The sequence below is a fragment of the Centruroides sculpturatus genome, unplaced genomic scaffold, assembly GCF_000671375.1.
Source record: "Centruroides sculpturatus isolate CEXI.00-Female unplaced genomic scaffold, Cexi_2.0 scaffold814, whole genome shotgun sequence".
NCBI classification, from domain to species: domain Eukaryota; kingdom Metazoa; phylum Arthropoda; class Arachnida; order Scorpiones; family Buthidae; genus Centruroides; species Centruroides sculpturatus.
The window spans coordinates 139,103-153,774 of NW_019384989.1; the positions used below are offsets into that span (position 1 = coordinate 139,103).

At 27.2% G+C, this 14,672-nt stretch overlaps 1 protein-coding gene across 1 annotated transcript; it reads left to right on the forward strand.

Annotated features, from left to right (window-relative positions):
• Window positions 1-178: 178 nt before the first annotated feature.
• LOC111632976 (MOB kinase activator 1B) lies at window positions 179-14,672 on the forward strand. The gene is made up of 4 exons (XM_023377490.1): window positions 179-377; window positions 11,384-11,550; window positions 11,618-11,845; window positions 13,203-14,672. Exons 1-4 carry the CDS (start codon window positions 364-366, stop codon window positions 13,472-13,474), a joined length of 681 nt encoding a protein of 226 aa, XP_023233258.1. The 5' UTR covers window positions 179-363; the 3' UTR covers window positions 13,475-14,672.

Genomic DNA, 14,672 nt, shown 5'->3' on the forward strand with positions numbered 1-14,672 from the left:
AATGCGAAAAATTGTTTTAATCAAATATATAAATATTAATAAAATTAAATTACTATTTAAAATTTTATTTTGAAAAAAAAATTATAAATTTCGAATCGAATGAAATTAGTAATAGTTATTATTTATATAAATCGAACGAAAGGTAATAATATTATATTAGATTTATATACTTTTTCAAAAGAAAGTGAAAATAACTTTCATTAGCGGCCATTTTAATAGTTGTATGCGAGATGGGGAAGTTATCATTCCACTTTCTATCGTTTTTGTATTTGAAATTCTGCTCCAATTTGTAAAGGAAATAATTTTGTTATATTTTAACAAGTTATTCAAAGGACTTTATAAGGTTATAGAAGTGTGAAAAATATGAGTTTTTTATTGTAAGTATTCATTATTTTCATTATAAAATTTTCACCATTATCTTTTATGTATATTTTTCACAAATCCTGTTTCATTTTGATGACTCATTATTATGAGAAAGTATGTGTGATGAAATATCCCTCAAATGTGTGATAAAAGCTTCTATAATCAAATAATTTAAACATATTTAACTACATTTAAACGTATATAAACCCTCGTTTTATTTTATTGAAGAATTTAAGGTAGAAGTTACCTCTGTTTACACAAGTATACAGAGTTACTTTTTACCTTTAACTTCTCCTTATAACTGATTTGGATCCAAGAAAAATATTGCATAACATAGCGACATGTTGATTATATTACTCGGCCGTATACGCAAAGAGATGTTTAATTTTGTTAAATAAATAGGTTTATTTATTCAAAATTTTCATGTTTAACATTTGACTGGTGAAATTAGATATTTTATTAATTTCTGTCGTTCAAATGAAACAATTATAACACAGCACTTTTGTGTGTTTACATATCTCTTAGCCATTTTTAGTATTCAATCAATAACAATGCTTATGTGTACAGTACAGAAACGTCTTTGAATTTATTTACTTTTGTGTTAAGTTTTGTCAGCGTACAAAATGCTTTTTAAACGTTCTATAATTAAATTATGGAAAATTTTAAGTAAGTGATATTTGAAATTGATTCAAAAACATATTTTTCTGAAATGATTTTTTGAAATTTTATAATGTGTATCTATAGAAGTGATTGTTGACAGTTAAATAATTTCTTTTAACACATTCATTTTTTACATGAAACTTTACAAAGCACAAAAATTTTATATGTAATTAATTTTTAAAATATCTTTTGTTATTTGAGATGATTCTTATTAAACTAATAAGTAAAGTATGATTTCTGAGAATATAATACAATATTTGTAATCCAATGTAAATGGAACTGGAACAGTGTTGAATTAAGGAGATTGCTGGATTATTGGATGTAAAATGAATTCAATTGTATAATCATTTGGAAAGAAAATAGTTGAACCTGTATCTCAAATCTCACAGGGACAAGAAAAAATATGAGATAGATGGGTTTTGAGATAAAAGTTCCTAAATAGTAATAGATTTGATTGGAGATACAGAATTTTATTAATACAATAGCATGTATATAAAATACCTGTATTAGATATAAATAAAACACTTTTGACATATCTTAACAAATAGTTTGTCAATCTAAATATATAAAACTCAAAGGTGACTGACTGACTTAGTGATCTATCAACGCACAGACCAAACCGCTGGACGGATCGGGCTGAAGTTTGGCATGCAGATAGATGTTATGACGTAGGCATCCGCTAAGAAAGGATTTTGATCAATTCTACCCCCAAGGGGATAAAATAGGGGATGAAAGTTTGTATGAAACTTTGTCAATTTTAAACCCATCAGGCTGAGACTTTGCATGCATAAAGCTACTATGACGTAGGCATCCCCTAAGAAAGGATTTTGATAAATTCCACCCCTAAGGGGCTAAAATAGGGGATGAAAGTTTGTATAAATCTTCTTAGATTTTCGACTGATTGAACTGAAATTAAAGATTGGAGCTACTATGATGAAGACGTCCGCTTAAATAGGATTTTGATAAATTCAACCCCCATGGGGATAAAATAAGGAATGATGGAGGATGTAAATGCATTAGTTTGAACCTATCAGTACCTAATGGAACGAATAAATTAAGACGAACAAAATAATTTTTAGTTCTAAATGTTGACAATAGATGGCGTAGTAGTATTTTAAAACGCGCTATCGTTGTGTTTTCACTGAGTTACATATACCCGATGATGAGTGGCCGCAGTATCTAATAGTACATACTATACCTAAATATTTCTAGCGGATTATATTTGACGATTTTGGCTGTTCTTTTCTTGGCATATTTTGGATTGCATTTGCTTCTCTCATGGACAGTTTTATGTTGCTTGCTCACGAGTAAGTTCACCCAATAGCTTGATAGTTTTAGCGCCTAATGACAGATTAGTTAAGAATATTGTGTACAAAGAAGTTTTGTAGGCCCTAATTTTTTACACACGCTAAACAAAAGTAAAGCCTCAAAAACTATACCTAATTAATAATATTACTTCTTAACGCGAGCGAAGCCGCGGGCAAAAGCTAGTACAGTATAACCTCGATTATCCGGACTAATTGGGGATGAAGATAGTCCGGATAAGGAAAAATTTGAATAATTGAAACAAATACTTTGTCTTTTAATGATAATACAGCATGTTTTCTTTTCAATGATGTATTGGTAATATTAAAAATAAATACTGTATTTAAATTGTGATCAAATTTTCAAGAAACAAATGTTTGTATTGAATTTGGACTACTACTGACCAACGCTAACAGACTACCTATTGTACCTATTTAAAAGGTCCTTTGGTGGCGTAAGAAGACGGATTTTATAAAATAAAAAGCAGTTGAAACTGCATTTTTATGAATAAAAATTTGACAAACTATTTATCGTTTTATGACGAGTAAAATTTTTTCGTTGCGTTCGCGGCTTTTAAGTAATGCATAAACCTTCGAAACGCGAGGCCCTTCGGACCGTGAGGCATAGGCCCACGTTGCCCATGCCTTACACTGCCCTTGGTCATAGAAATGATGTAATTTGAATATAAAATATTTTTAAATACGTATGTCAAGTTATATTTTTATTACGACGCAAAATATATTTAAGAGTTTATGGCATTGTTCCAGGTAAGACGTTGTTGAAAAAGTTATGCATTCCATCACATACATAAACAGTATCGTAATTCGCCAAGTGCAAATCAGCAAATTCGTAAAATTTTTGTTTATTTTGAACAATCCGGATGATAGAGGTCTGGATAATCGAAGTTCTACTGTAGTTTCTGATGCCTGACTTTTTTTAACCAATAAAATGTAAGCTCAACTTGTAGCCAATCAGAAAAGCAGTGTTAATTGCTACTATGTGTGTATTGCAAGAGATTTTTCTTGACTACAATTCATGCTATCAAAATGTAGCAGTTGCTGGGCTTTGAAATTGTAATTGACACTTCAGTCTATAATTTGAGATAAAAGTTTGGGAGAAAATTACTTGAGTTAAAGATGGAAGATATATTAAATTTAGGCAAAAAATGAAGGAGAAAAGACAAATTTCAAGATGAGGTTTTTAAGATAAACATTTGAGATAGACTGGTTTAACTGTATTTGATTATTTGAATAATGTTACTACATATTAATCAAAAATGTGTAGAATAGTAAGAAAGTTATGAAAAGAGAGCAATCAATTTAAGCAGCCTATGAGGATGAGTGTAACAATATTGTACCCAGATTCAAGTATTCAAGTTCATGCTCAAAATCATGCCACGTTTGGTGTGAAGCTTATCTATGACTTAGTAACAGTGCTAGTAAAGAGTTGGCTAGGGTTGGATTACTGGGACATGTCATACTAACAAACAGTCTGATTATCGAGATTGTACTATAATTTAAAAATAAAAGCTTATTTTTAAGTTAAACTTCAAAATAAATCTTAAATATTTAAGACACTTAAGAGTTTATCAATTGAGATAAATGCATCCATTAAGAAGCAATCAAATACATATAACATGAGGAAATAAGGGTCCTTAGCAGTACTACTTCTGTCTAGTCCTAAAACCACTTTTTTTATGTTTGATGTATTTTCTATTGTTTACTTTATTTTAATTATAAAAAATTTAAATACTACAAAATAAAGATACAGTATAATGTATAGTATATTGATTACATTTCATATACCACATATGGATGATATAAAAATGTATGCATTTATACAAACATACTATATCATAATCGAGATTGATTTAAAATATCTTAAAAATGACACAATTAGTATTTCTATAAAATAGTATTCATTTCTAATTTAGATTTTTATAATTTATATGATGGAATTTCAAGAAATGTAAATGAAGCATTCAAAATTGGAATCAGTTTCATTTATTTATGAAAAAATACCAAATTCTCCTCCTTGTGGGGAAAAAATGTTTGTATTTCAAGATTTTCATTGGCTATCCTCTTTCTTTCATGTATAAGATCCACCTGTTTCTATGGAAACAATACAGTTGATAAATTTCACTGCAAATGAAGTTTTAGTTGCGGAGATTTGCAATCTTTCCATATGTGTAGTCTCATATAACTTATAATAAAGCTAGCTGTTATATATTAGAGTTACCAGATAGTTTGTATTTTATAAATATTCTACAGTGGAAAATAGAGGAGAAAGATATGGTATGCAGCCACTAACAACACAAAAAGTACAATAAAATAAAATTGTATATATAAATAAATATTTATTTTTTATAATTATTGAAATTTACTTGACAGATAGCACATTCATTTTTCAGTTGGGTCATTTTTAGATTTTGAAATTTACTATTAGGTGGTGCAAATCACTGTCAGAACTATGACTGCAATTTGCATCCCATCTACAGAAATAATATTTTTATAGCATAAAAATATGCAAAAAATTATAATCCAGAAATTAACATTGGCATATGTCTTTGCTTATCAGTTTTGATGGGTCCTTTGGTGAGGTATATTTGTCAAAAGAGTGTTTTTTCTACATCAGCACTGAATAGTTGGGGGTTATTGGTCTCATTTTCTGAAGTTTTCTGGATTCAAACAGCAATTTTTAGCTTACTTGTAGTTGGAGAATAAGGCAAATAACTATAATCTTAATCATACCACAATAAGACATAAACTTTCTAAATGGTAATTATATATAAATGTTATCTCTCATAGAATACATAAAATGAGCATAGAAATCAAATTTAACAATGTATCATGGATTTCTTTTAAATAAAAGCAGAGATTATCTTTTGATAACTGACTGAATACTTACAATCTGACTAGCATTTGTAAGATGAAAATTTTTTCTAACAACACATTCTCAACAACCACAAAAAAAAAAAATATTTTAGTGCTTATATTGATCTTTTCTTTGTACCATTACTGTCACATACAATAGAGCAGATTGGATCAAGAAAGAGAAACAAACTATACAAAAGATATCAATTATGCCCTGTATAGAAATAAACATAACATTCAGAACAATAAAGGAATATGGTGTTGGAAAACAAAAATCTTTATGCACATTGTACAAGAGCAATATTTTAAAACATTGTGTTTTTAGTATTGAAAAATATCTGTTATAGAAAATAATATTTAGGACTTTTGATACAAAAATTCAACCATGTATATTTGGTAGAAATATTATATATATATATAATTACCAATATGTAGGAAAAAGTTCATTATACATGGGATCATTTACTGTGTGTTAAAATCTGAAAACAATAACGCAAAAGATTTCATACAATACAGACAAATTATACCTAACATAACATCAAATACTTATAATTTTATTTGCAATGAAAAATAAATCAACATAGTAATTATATAATGTTCTTACAGAGTAACAAAAGAAGCTATTATAAAAATCACATAGGAACAAAAAAGTTATTCATTAGAGTTAGCTGTTCTGTGACAAATATATGATCAATACAAACCCTTAATGAATTGTTTTATAGAAATACCTCTATACTTTTCTAAAAAAAATAGTAGGTCCTACTATGCATTAAATTGATTTATCTTAACAGATGTATTATAAATATATATAATGGAAGAAAAGAGGCTCCTTAACACTGTTGGTTCTGCTTAGTTATTTTGTTTTATAATTCATTATTTATGTTTGATATCTATATTTCTTACTGTTTAAGATAACAGTATAAAATATGGGCACAATATCAAATATAACAAAATAATACAATATACATTATTAAATTTTACATGGATTATATAAAAATTACACACAAATTCTAATATATAGAAAAAGAAATTTTGAAGAATGAACTTTGCATTCCAAAATGGTATTTCAGTGAGGAAAAGGTTTTTATATGGTATAATTTGCTTCTGGTATAATTCACTTGGGATTTATCTATACTGATAAAATAACTAAATGATAAGTGTAAACATTAATGATAACATTAAGCAAATATGACTGCAATTAATAAAAATTCTGATTTTATTGATTCTGACATTGAAAGGACATGCTAAAACAATTTTAATAAATGTTCATATTATAAAATTTATTATAATTATCATTAATTAATAGTAATTCTTCTAGTATTATTTACTTGCTGTGTTCTAGTTGTAGTGTTGTCTTTAATAACAGCTCCTGTATAGTTGAAGTAATACAAATACTGTAATACAAATAATTCGAGCTGCTGTACTGCAAGGAAGTAACATTAAAACATTCGATGTATTGTTAATATTTTCAGGCCAATAGACAATTATAAGCTATTTTTTTGCACTATTAAAGATGTGCTCTGAATTCAGATTACATAAGTGAAGTTTTTATAGCATTTTTTAACTTGTACATTTTAGAATGTACTTATTCTACTAACATTAAATAACTGTTAAGAACAATATTTGTAGTATAATAATCAGATTTTTGTTGTATTTAGAATTCCAATAGGTCAGATTCACACAGATTCATGAGTTACAGAATATACAGTAATAAGTTAAATGTTTACTAACAACACATTTGAATGCTAAACATAACTAAGGTAACAAATATGTATGCCATCTCAATACTTTTCACTATATGCATATATGCACTAGATGCACATAGAACTCAAACAACTCCAGGGGAAAATGTGAATATTAACACAACATAAATACTATCTCTAAAATCAAGGTTGAAGCTTTCTCAGGAGATTGACATAATATATCACCAATACAAACAAGTACAAATTCTATAGGAAGTTTTACAAATGTAAAACATCATACTTTCATAAGGCAAGAACTCTAGCGGGCAGAATACGTAATTTATTTTCACGTAACTAATCTGGAAATAGCATAATATTTGAAACATAGTTAGAAATGGCTTTATAATGTATCTTTAAGTTTAGGAAGAGTTTTATACTAGATATTCCTACAACTTTAGTCAGATGATACTGTATAGACTTAATGGCTGAAATTAACTTGCAATGGCTAGCTGGCCATCTCTTATGAAGACTGAAAGCTTATGATTGCTATAAAAGTTTAGGTCATAAACAAATTTAGAGAAGATATATGTAGAGACTGGCATATCCTAAACAATTTAACATATTACATTAGGATAAATGTTCTTAGCACATGCAAATTATATAATTTATCAAATAGCAAACTTAACAGTCTATAAGGCTAGAAATTAGTGAGAAAGGTTTTGTGCTGATAATCTATAGTAGAATCTGTCTAAATGGTATACAACATTTATCAGCCAGAATTTTCTGTTTTTATAATAAATTTTATTTTTATTTATGCAGAAAAACATGTTGAAAAAATTTTAGCATACATATTTACAGTTGTTATGAATAAACTTTTGGTTTTAATTTAAAATTTTATCTTTAAGATGTGAAAAGAAGTTTATAGTCTTCTTTATTATAGTAAATCAAAGTGGGGATAGTAATCTCCATACTACTCAGACTGGAGATTATTATCCCCACTATCTCAATTTACTAGAGTTTGCACATTAGATTACTAAGCCAACAAATAAAATAAATCACTAGTTAAAATACAAACAAGAAAAGTTCAAAAAAGTTTGTATAAAATATAAAAATTACAAAGAATAAAACTTACAAAATATAAAAATTGCAATGTAAGAATGTACAAAATTATCTATTGTACATGTACTTTGTAGGAAAAACTCTTTTTTTTTACTACAGAGTATTATTACTTATTTTGGTTCAGTAATCTCAACTAAAAAAAATGGTGGTAGATGTAAACACTTGTCATTGAGAAGTCTGTCATGATCCAAGACTCAAGTTACAGTATTAAGCTGCTCAGGGAAACAATATATCTACAGAGTACAAAGAAATTAATTTGACAAGTCTGATTTCTATCAGATAAAAGTTTAAGATAGCTGTCTTTCAGCTTTAATAAAGTTTTTTGTGCGTGACTCATCAAAATTTTAAGAAAGATCACTGTCTTTAGGCATTAATAAACTTTTATCTTAGAGTATATTCTTACATTTTTCTAATATGTAATAAAGATGAAATGTTTGCTTCTTGCTTAAATACAATGAGTATAAGACAGATATTAAAATTAAATTATTCAGATTTGCTGCTAAATTGCAATTTTATTTCCTTACATTTAAAATTTTCATTTTGGTGCTTATTTTTTTTTTCCTTCAAATAGCTCAGTTATGGCTTTAGAATTTAACTACTATTATACTGAAAAATTTTACATAAGTTTTTATGCAATTTATAACCAACAAAGTTCTGTTTGTGTTAGAAAGACTTCAGGTGGTTAGTGCTGTTTTTCACCCAGAAAAATTATTGCAAAAAACAAAACAATAAAAATTTTCCTGTATGTTGCCTGATTTGACCGTCACATTTTCTCTTCCTTTTTGCACTTCTTTAAATCTTAGATTTTCTTGTTTATTCTTGTGTGTTACCTTGACAACCAACAAAAAAAAAATAAGAAACAATATTATATAAATATTAACTTTACATTAAATATATATATCAGGGCTGTGGAGTCGCGTAAAAGTCTACCGACTCCGACTTTTCCTTACCATCCGACTCCGGCTAAAACACCAAAACTCCACGACTCCGACTCCACAGCCCTGATATATATGTAATATTATATTGTTTTGAAGTCCTTGGAGATGTGATCAGTGAATGAGGAACTTGAAGGCTGAATTTAAGTATATTTTGTGTGTTACTTTAATAATATGACAGAACTGTAATTATAGATAATACAATCTTTACAAGACAACAGGCTTCACTTTTATTGACAAATAAAAGGACATGTATTGTAGGCATATCCATCTCACATTGTAAACATTGATTTTATTAGCATAGATATTTATAATGAACTGAACTGTTTCAAAAAATGGATGCTTTTGTGTCTGCAGTACTCTTTCAAATGTCATATTGCATACATTACATTAATATTTAGAAATATTAGATCTTAATTACAATATTTATATCACACTTCAGAAAGCAGAAATATTCAATTCATGTTAGTCAGGAATTTTTAAATACAGAAATCCGCTATCATACAACTATTAAAAATTGTTTTATCATGTCATTCATAAGTTGACTTCAGTTCACATTGCACATAGTATTGGTATTAGCGGAGTATTCCATTTATATTATAATAAATTATTCCTAAAAGCAGCCTTCAAAATATTTCATTAAGGCATCAAAAACAAATGTATTGCAGTTGATTTTGATAGAGCAATAATTTAATGTAGAAAAGATTATCAATGTCTAAAATATGAAATAATCTGTTTGACATTTCAAATATTTTGATTGAAGTAATAAAACACCAAACACCAAAATATATAAATATTTTCAATAAGTAAATTAACAAAATTTCAAAATATTTTTATTTTTTGTATATTAAGTATCCAGCTATCCAGTAATGTTCATAAATAAACTTTGAGTAGAACAATATTAAATAATTCAAAAATTTTGAACTACTTATTTGAATTGAGTTTTGGTTTCAAAATTTTAATTAAAATACATATCAAAAGACAGAGTTTCTTTTTTTTATCTCAGACAATATATTGACATTAGATATCATATCTGTATTATTAATGTAGCAATTAATTGTTATGCATATATAATGTGTGATTTGAAAATTATAAATTAAAATATAACACCCTAGTCAATTTGGCTTAAATTTTCAAAGCTTGTTCATAAAATTGTGCAGAAACATTAAAACATTACATTACCAGAGATAAGGACATATTTTTTTAATCATCAAGATTGAGAAAATAAAAAAAAGCTAGTAACATTTTGTAATTTAAAGAATTTTTCTGCTTTTTCTATAATTGTTTTTGAGGCTTCTTGGCTTCAAAAATATTATTTAGGATAAACAACTTCTTTAAATTGTAAAGTAAATTTTTATACAAAGTTTCAAAACACCTTTCTTTCATCTAGCACTTTTTTTTTTTTTTACTAATGTTTTCAGCCATTTTAAATTTTTGCCTTCAAGTTAAACAAAATTGCTATATTTTCATTTTATAATGTTACACTTAAGATTGTGCATTAACTACATATTAAATTAAGTATTAGTGGTTTTTTCTTATCGTAGAAAGATATATTGATAGAATGAGTTTATTTTATTTGCAGTTATTATATTGAATAATTTAATTTCTGAAAATTTCAATAATTTACCATATTTCATATTGTTAAAAATTTAAGTACAGTAGAGCGTCGTTTATCCGAAAGAATTCCAGTTGGCAAATTTAAATTTTTGCTAGTGCTGTTGCACTGCAATCTTTGGCTATGTCTTGGGCTACTCAAATATTTTACGTTTTTGATACTAAATTAACTTCTGAAGTATAATTTTTTATTGTTCTTATATTTTTCAATATATTTATTTTGTTTGTACAAAGTAAAGAAATAATTTTTAACGATACAATAGCCATGATTATTATTTTAAAAAGTTTATGTTAGGCTTAATATTGACGAAAATTCAACGCAAAGCGACACGCAATGGAGAAAAATTTCAGGGTGGGATAGGTTAATGAATTTTTTCGTATGTAATCGGTTATCCAAAAAATAAGTTATCCGAACAACCCCAGTTCCCAATTGATTCGGATAAATGACGCTCTACTGTATATATATTTCTACGATTTTTTTAAGGATATACGCAGTATAATCATACTTTATATTCTTTCATGGAATAAGAAAACCTCAATGTTGAGTATACCAAATTTAAGTGATTATTTGTTTTAAAAATTTGGTCTACTCTTAAAAATTCTATTATTTTATGTATTATATTACATGAATTAATAAAGTTAGAGATTTTTGTCCAAATGTTATTAATTTTTATAATTTGAGTTGAATCATTCAAATAGGAAAATATTGAAATTGTTAGCCAATTATTGCTTCATACAGAGTTTATCATTTCTGTTTTACATTGGCTTTTTTTAATTGATTTTATTCAAATTAGTTCAAAATAAAGATATCTTTATCATACTGGCATTTCAGTGGTGGTCGTTCTTCAAAAACCTTTAAACCAAAGAAAAATATTCCTGAAGGAACACATCAATATGATCTCATGAAACATGCTGCTGCAACTCTTGGTAGTGGAAATCTACGGTTGGCTGTAATGTTGCCAGAAGGAGAAGATCTTAATGAATGGGTTGCAGTAAATAGTGAGTAATTCTTAAACTGTCAAAACTATATATTTGATATATTATACAACTTTCTTTTATCTTCTAGCTGTTGATTTCTTTAATCAGATCAACATGTTGTATGGCACAATAACAGAGTTCTGTACAGAAGAAAGCTGTCCAGTGATGTCTGCAGGTCCAAAATATGAATATCATTGGGCTGATGGCCTCACAGTGAAAAAACCAATAAAATGTTCTGCACCAAAATATATTGATTATCTTATGACTTGGGTACAAGATCAATTAGATGATGAGACATTATTTCCATCTAAAATAGGTTTGTGATTTTTTTAAATGTGTGTATAATGCTGAAGTAGTTAATATTTGTGATAAAATTTATTTTGTATTAATTTCCTTATTATTGTTGGGCTTCAATTTGAAAAAATTGTAGACCTATATATTCCCACTGTTATCCATCTGTCTTTAATCTCGAATGAAGTTAGCTAGATGAAAGAAGAGACCAGATATATAGTTAATCAGGGCGTCCTACCCTGAAAGTTTCCATAAGAACTTCCTAAACAAACTGGAAGTCACATTATTTCAATTCTGAAATTTCCCCTAAAAGCAGTTAGATAGATGACTGGCACAACTTGATTGCTAAAGGAAAAGTATGATGTAAAGGGACAAGCCACTACTAATTTGAGATGGAGAGCATATGTTTTAAATTAAATTAATTAAAAATTGTGCAGCCTAACATTATGACAATGTCACAATAAATAAATTGCTTGTTTTTAAATTAGAAAAATATGGCAGAAGAACTGATGATATTGCAGTATATTATTGTAAATTTTAACTATAAACTTAAAAGTTGATCATGATGATAATTTGTATTGGTAATGTTATATGTTGGATTAGTATTCAGCTGAAATTTTGAACAATAAACAATAAAATTTTATATTATATTTTACATAAATCATATCATATAAATTAAAACTTGATGAAAACAACAGTCTTTTGCCATCAAAAGAAAAAAATTCTATAAAATTTTAGGTCAATCTAAAAATTCTCTGTGCATGAACAAGTTGCATAACATACTGAAATCTATGTAAAGTGAGTCATGATTGCTTTTAAAATTATTGAGTTACTCTGACATCATTAGATGCACTTAAAACCCCAAGCTAAAAGATAGGTATTATTTGCATTTTGTAGAAAAAATAGGTTTTGTGAAGTTATGAGCATGTGTTCTATGAACCTAGAAGAGCTCAAAATAATTCTTTTAGTTTTGTTTGTTTTCACGGGCCTTTTATAATGGTATCCTTTAATTGAAGACTTCTGTTTTATCAAAATTAGAAGTTTTGAAGTATCAGATTCAGACATAACTTCTAATTTTGATATCTGAAGTATCAGATATACCTTCCAATGATCTAATTGAATTTTGATCATTTTGGACAAAAATATTTAGTAACTTGTATGATGGTACCCCCTGTTGCAATAAAATCAGGGCTGTCCACATTTTTCTGCTAGTTTTGAGTATGAGTTTTCCATGTGAACTTTTAGATAGAATTTACAATATATTTTACTGGAGAACACTAAGATTTTATGTAAATAAGAATTCAATAAAATTTTTTCAATTTTATCTTTAAGTTTAAGATTTAAAATTTTTTTTTATCATTTTAATGATCTTTTTTTTTCAGGTGTTCCATTTCCGAAGAATTTTCTCTCCATTGCAAAGACTATTTTAAAACGCTTGTTCAGAGTTTATGCACATATATATCATCAACATTTTTCTGAAGTTGTTCAGCTTGGAGAAGAAGCTCATCTAAACACGAGTTTCAAACATTTCATATTTTTTGTTCAGGAGTTTAATCTTATTGACAAACGAGAACTTGCACCACTGCAAGAATTAATTGAAAAACTGACCAGCAAGGATCGTGAGAAAGAAAAAGATAATACAACCCAACACTGACAGTCCCTTTTTGAAATGTTGTCTTGTATGCAAATTAAAGAATTTAAATTTAAACTGCAAATTGTACACATCAAGCATTCAGATATCTGAATTAGTGCAATCGTAAAGCATTTCTCAGGTTATTTTATTAAATTTAAAGCGAAAAGAAATGTTTTCTAACAAAATTTGATTTTAGGAATTACATTTTGGACCAGATATACAATTTTTCTAGTACAGAGCATAGGGGTGTTGTTTAGGTTTCAAGTGTCCTTAAATAAGGTCAGATAAATCTGCACCTCATAGTTTCCTATTTTTGAATAGAAAACACCGAGTTTGTAATTTTTGGATATCGTATTTCAATAAGAATGGTCATAATTTATAATAAAAAAAAAACAAAAAAGAAAAAAAATGCCAAAATCTCTAAATCGCACTAACTGTGAACAGAATAAAAATGTGCTTATGTGTAAAAAAAGAAATTAATCGTGTTATCACCTAAAGTTGTAAGTTTTATTGAATTTTAAAACAGAAAATTTTTTCTGCAAGTTATTTAGTATATAATATGAAAATATATACTGTACATTCATATATGTTAATATCTTAAGTTACATTTGTTGTTTTTGTTTTTGGAAAAATATTTATTTGAGTAAAATATAGTCAATCAAATCATAAGATTTATTTTTTAGTAGATAATATGTAGTTTCAGAGAATGAAAACAGGAAAAGTTTTTTTAATATATACTGAGAAGTATATAAAATCACTTTTTGTAATGGTTAAATTTTACGGAACTTGTTTTAACTGATTATGTTGTGAGAAACAAAATACTATTTTTAATCAGTTAATTCTAAATATTGGATATTATTATTCATTTAAAACATTTCATTATGCACCTGTGTTGAAAGATTTTGATATTTTATCAGCATAAGCATTCTTCCTGTTTTTTTTTCCTGTTTGGATAACAGTTACACAATTGTCAGGAGGAAAAGACAATAGGAAAAAAAAAATACTGAGAATTTTACATATATACACAAATTTAATTTTGTTTAATTGCTGCATATGCTTATGCATTCACTTTAAAATTGTAATGTGCATTGTTATAACTCACTTGTAGCAGTGTTTTCTAGGAGGTGCTAGTGAAAAATTTTCCAAAAAAAAAAAAAAGAAGAAAAAAATGTATCAAGTTTTGTGAACATGTACAGTGAACAACTTAAAAGTTAATAAA

Excerpts from the sequence above, each read along its gene's own strand:
- LOC111632976 (XM_023377490.1), top strand. Across the intron at positions 11,551-11,617 it reads TGAATGGGTTGCAGTAAATA|CTGTTGATTTCTTTAATCAG; the intron begins GTGAGTAATTCT and ends TTTATCTTCTAG. Across the intron at positions 11,846-13,202 it reads ATTATTTCCATCTAAAATAG|GTGTTCCATTTCCGAAGAAT; the intron begins GTTTGTGATTTT and ends TTTTTTTTTCAG.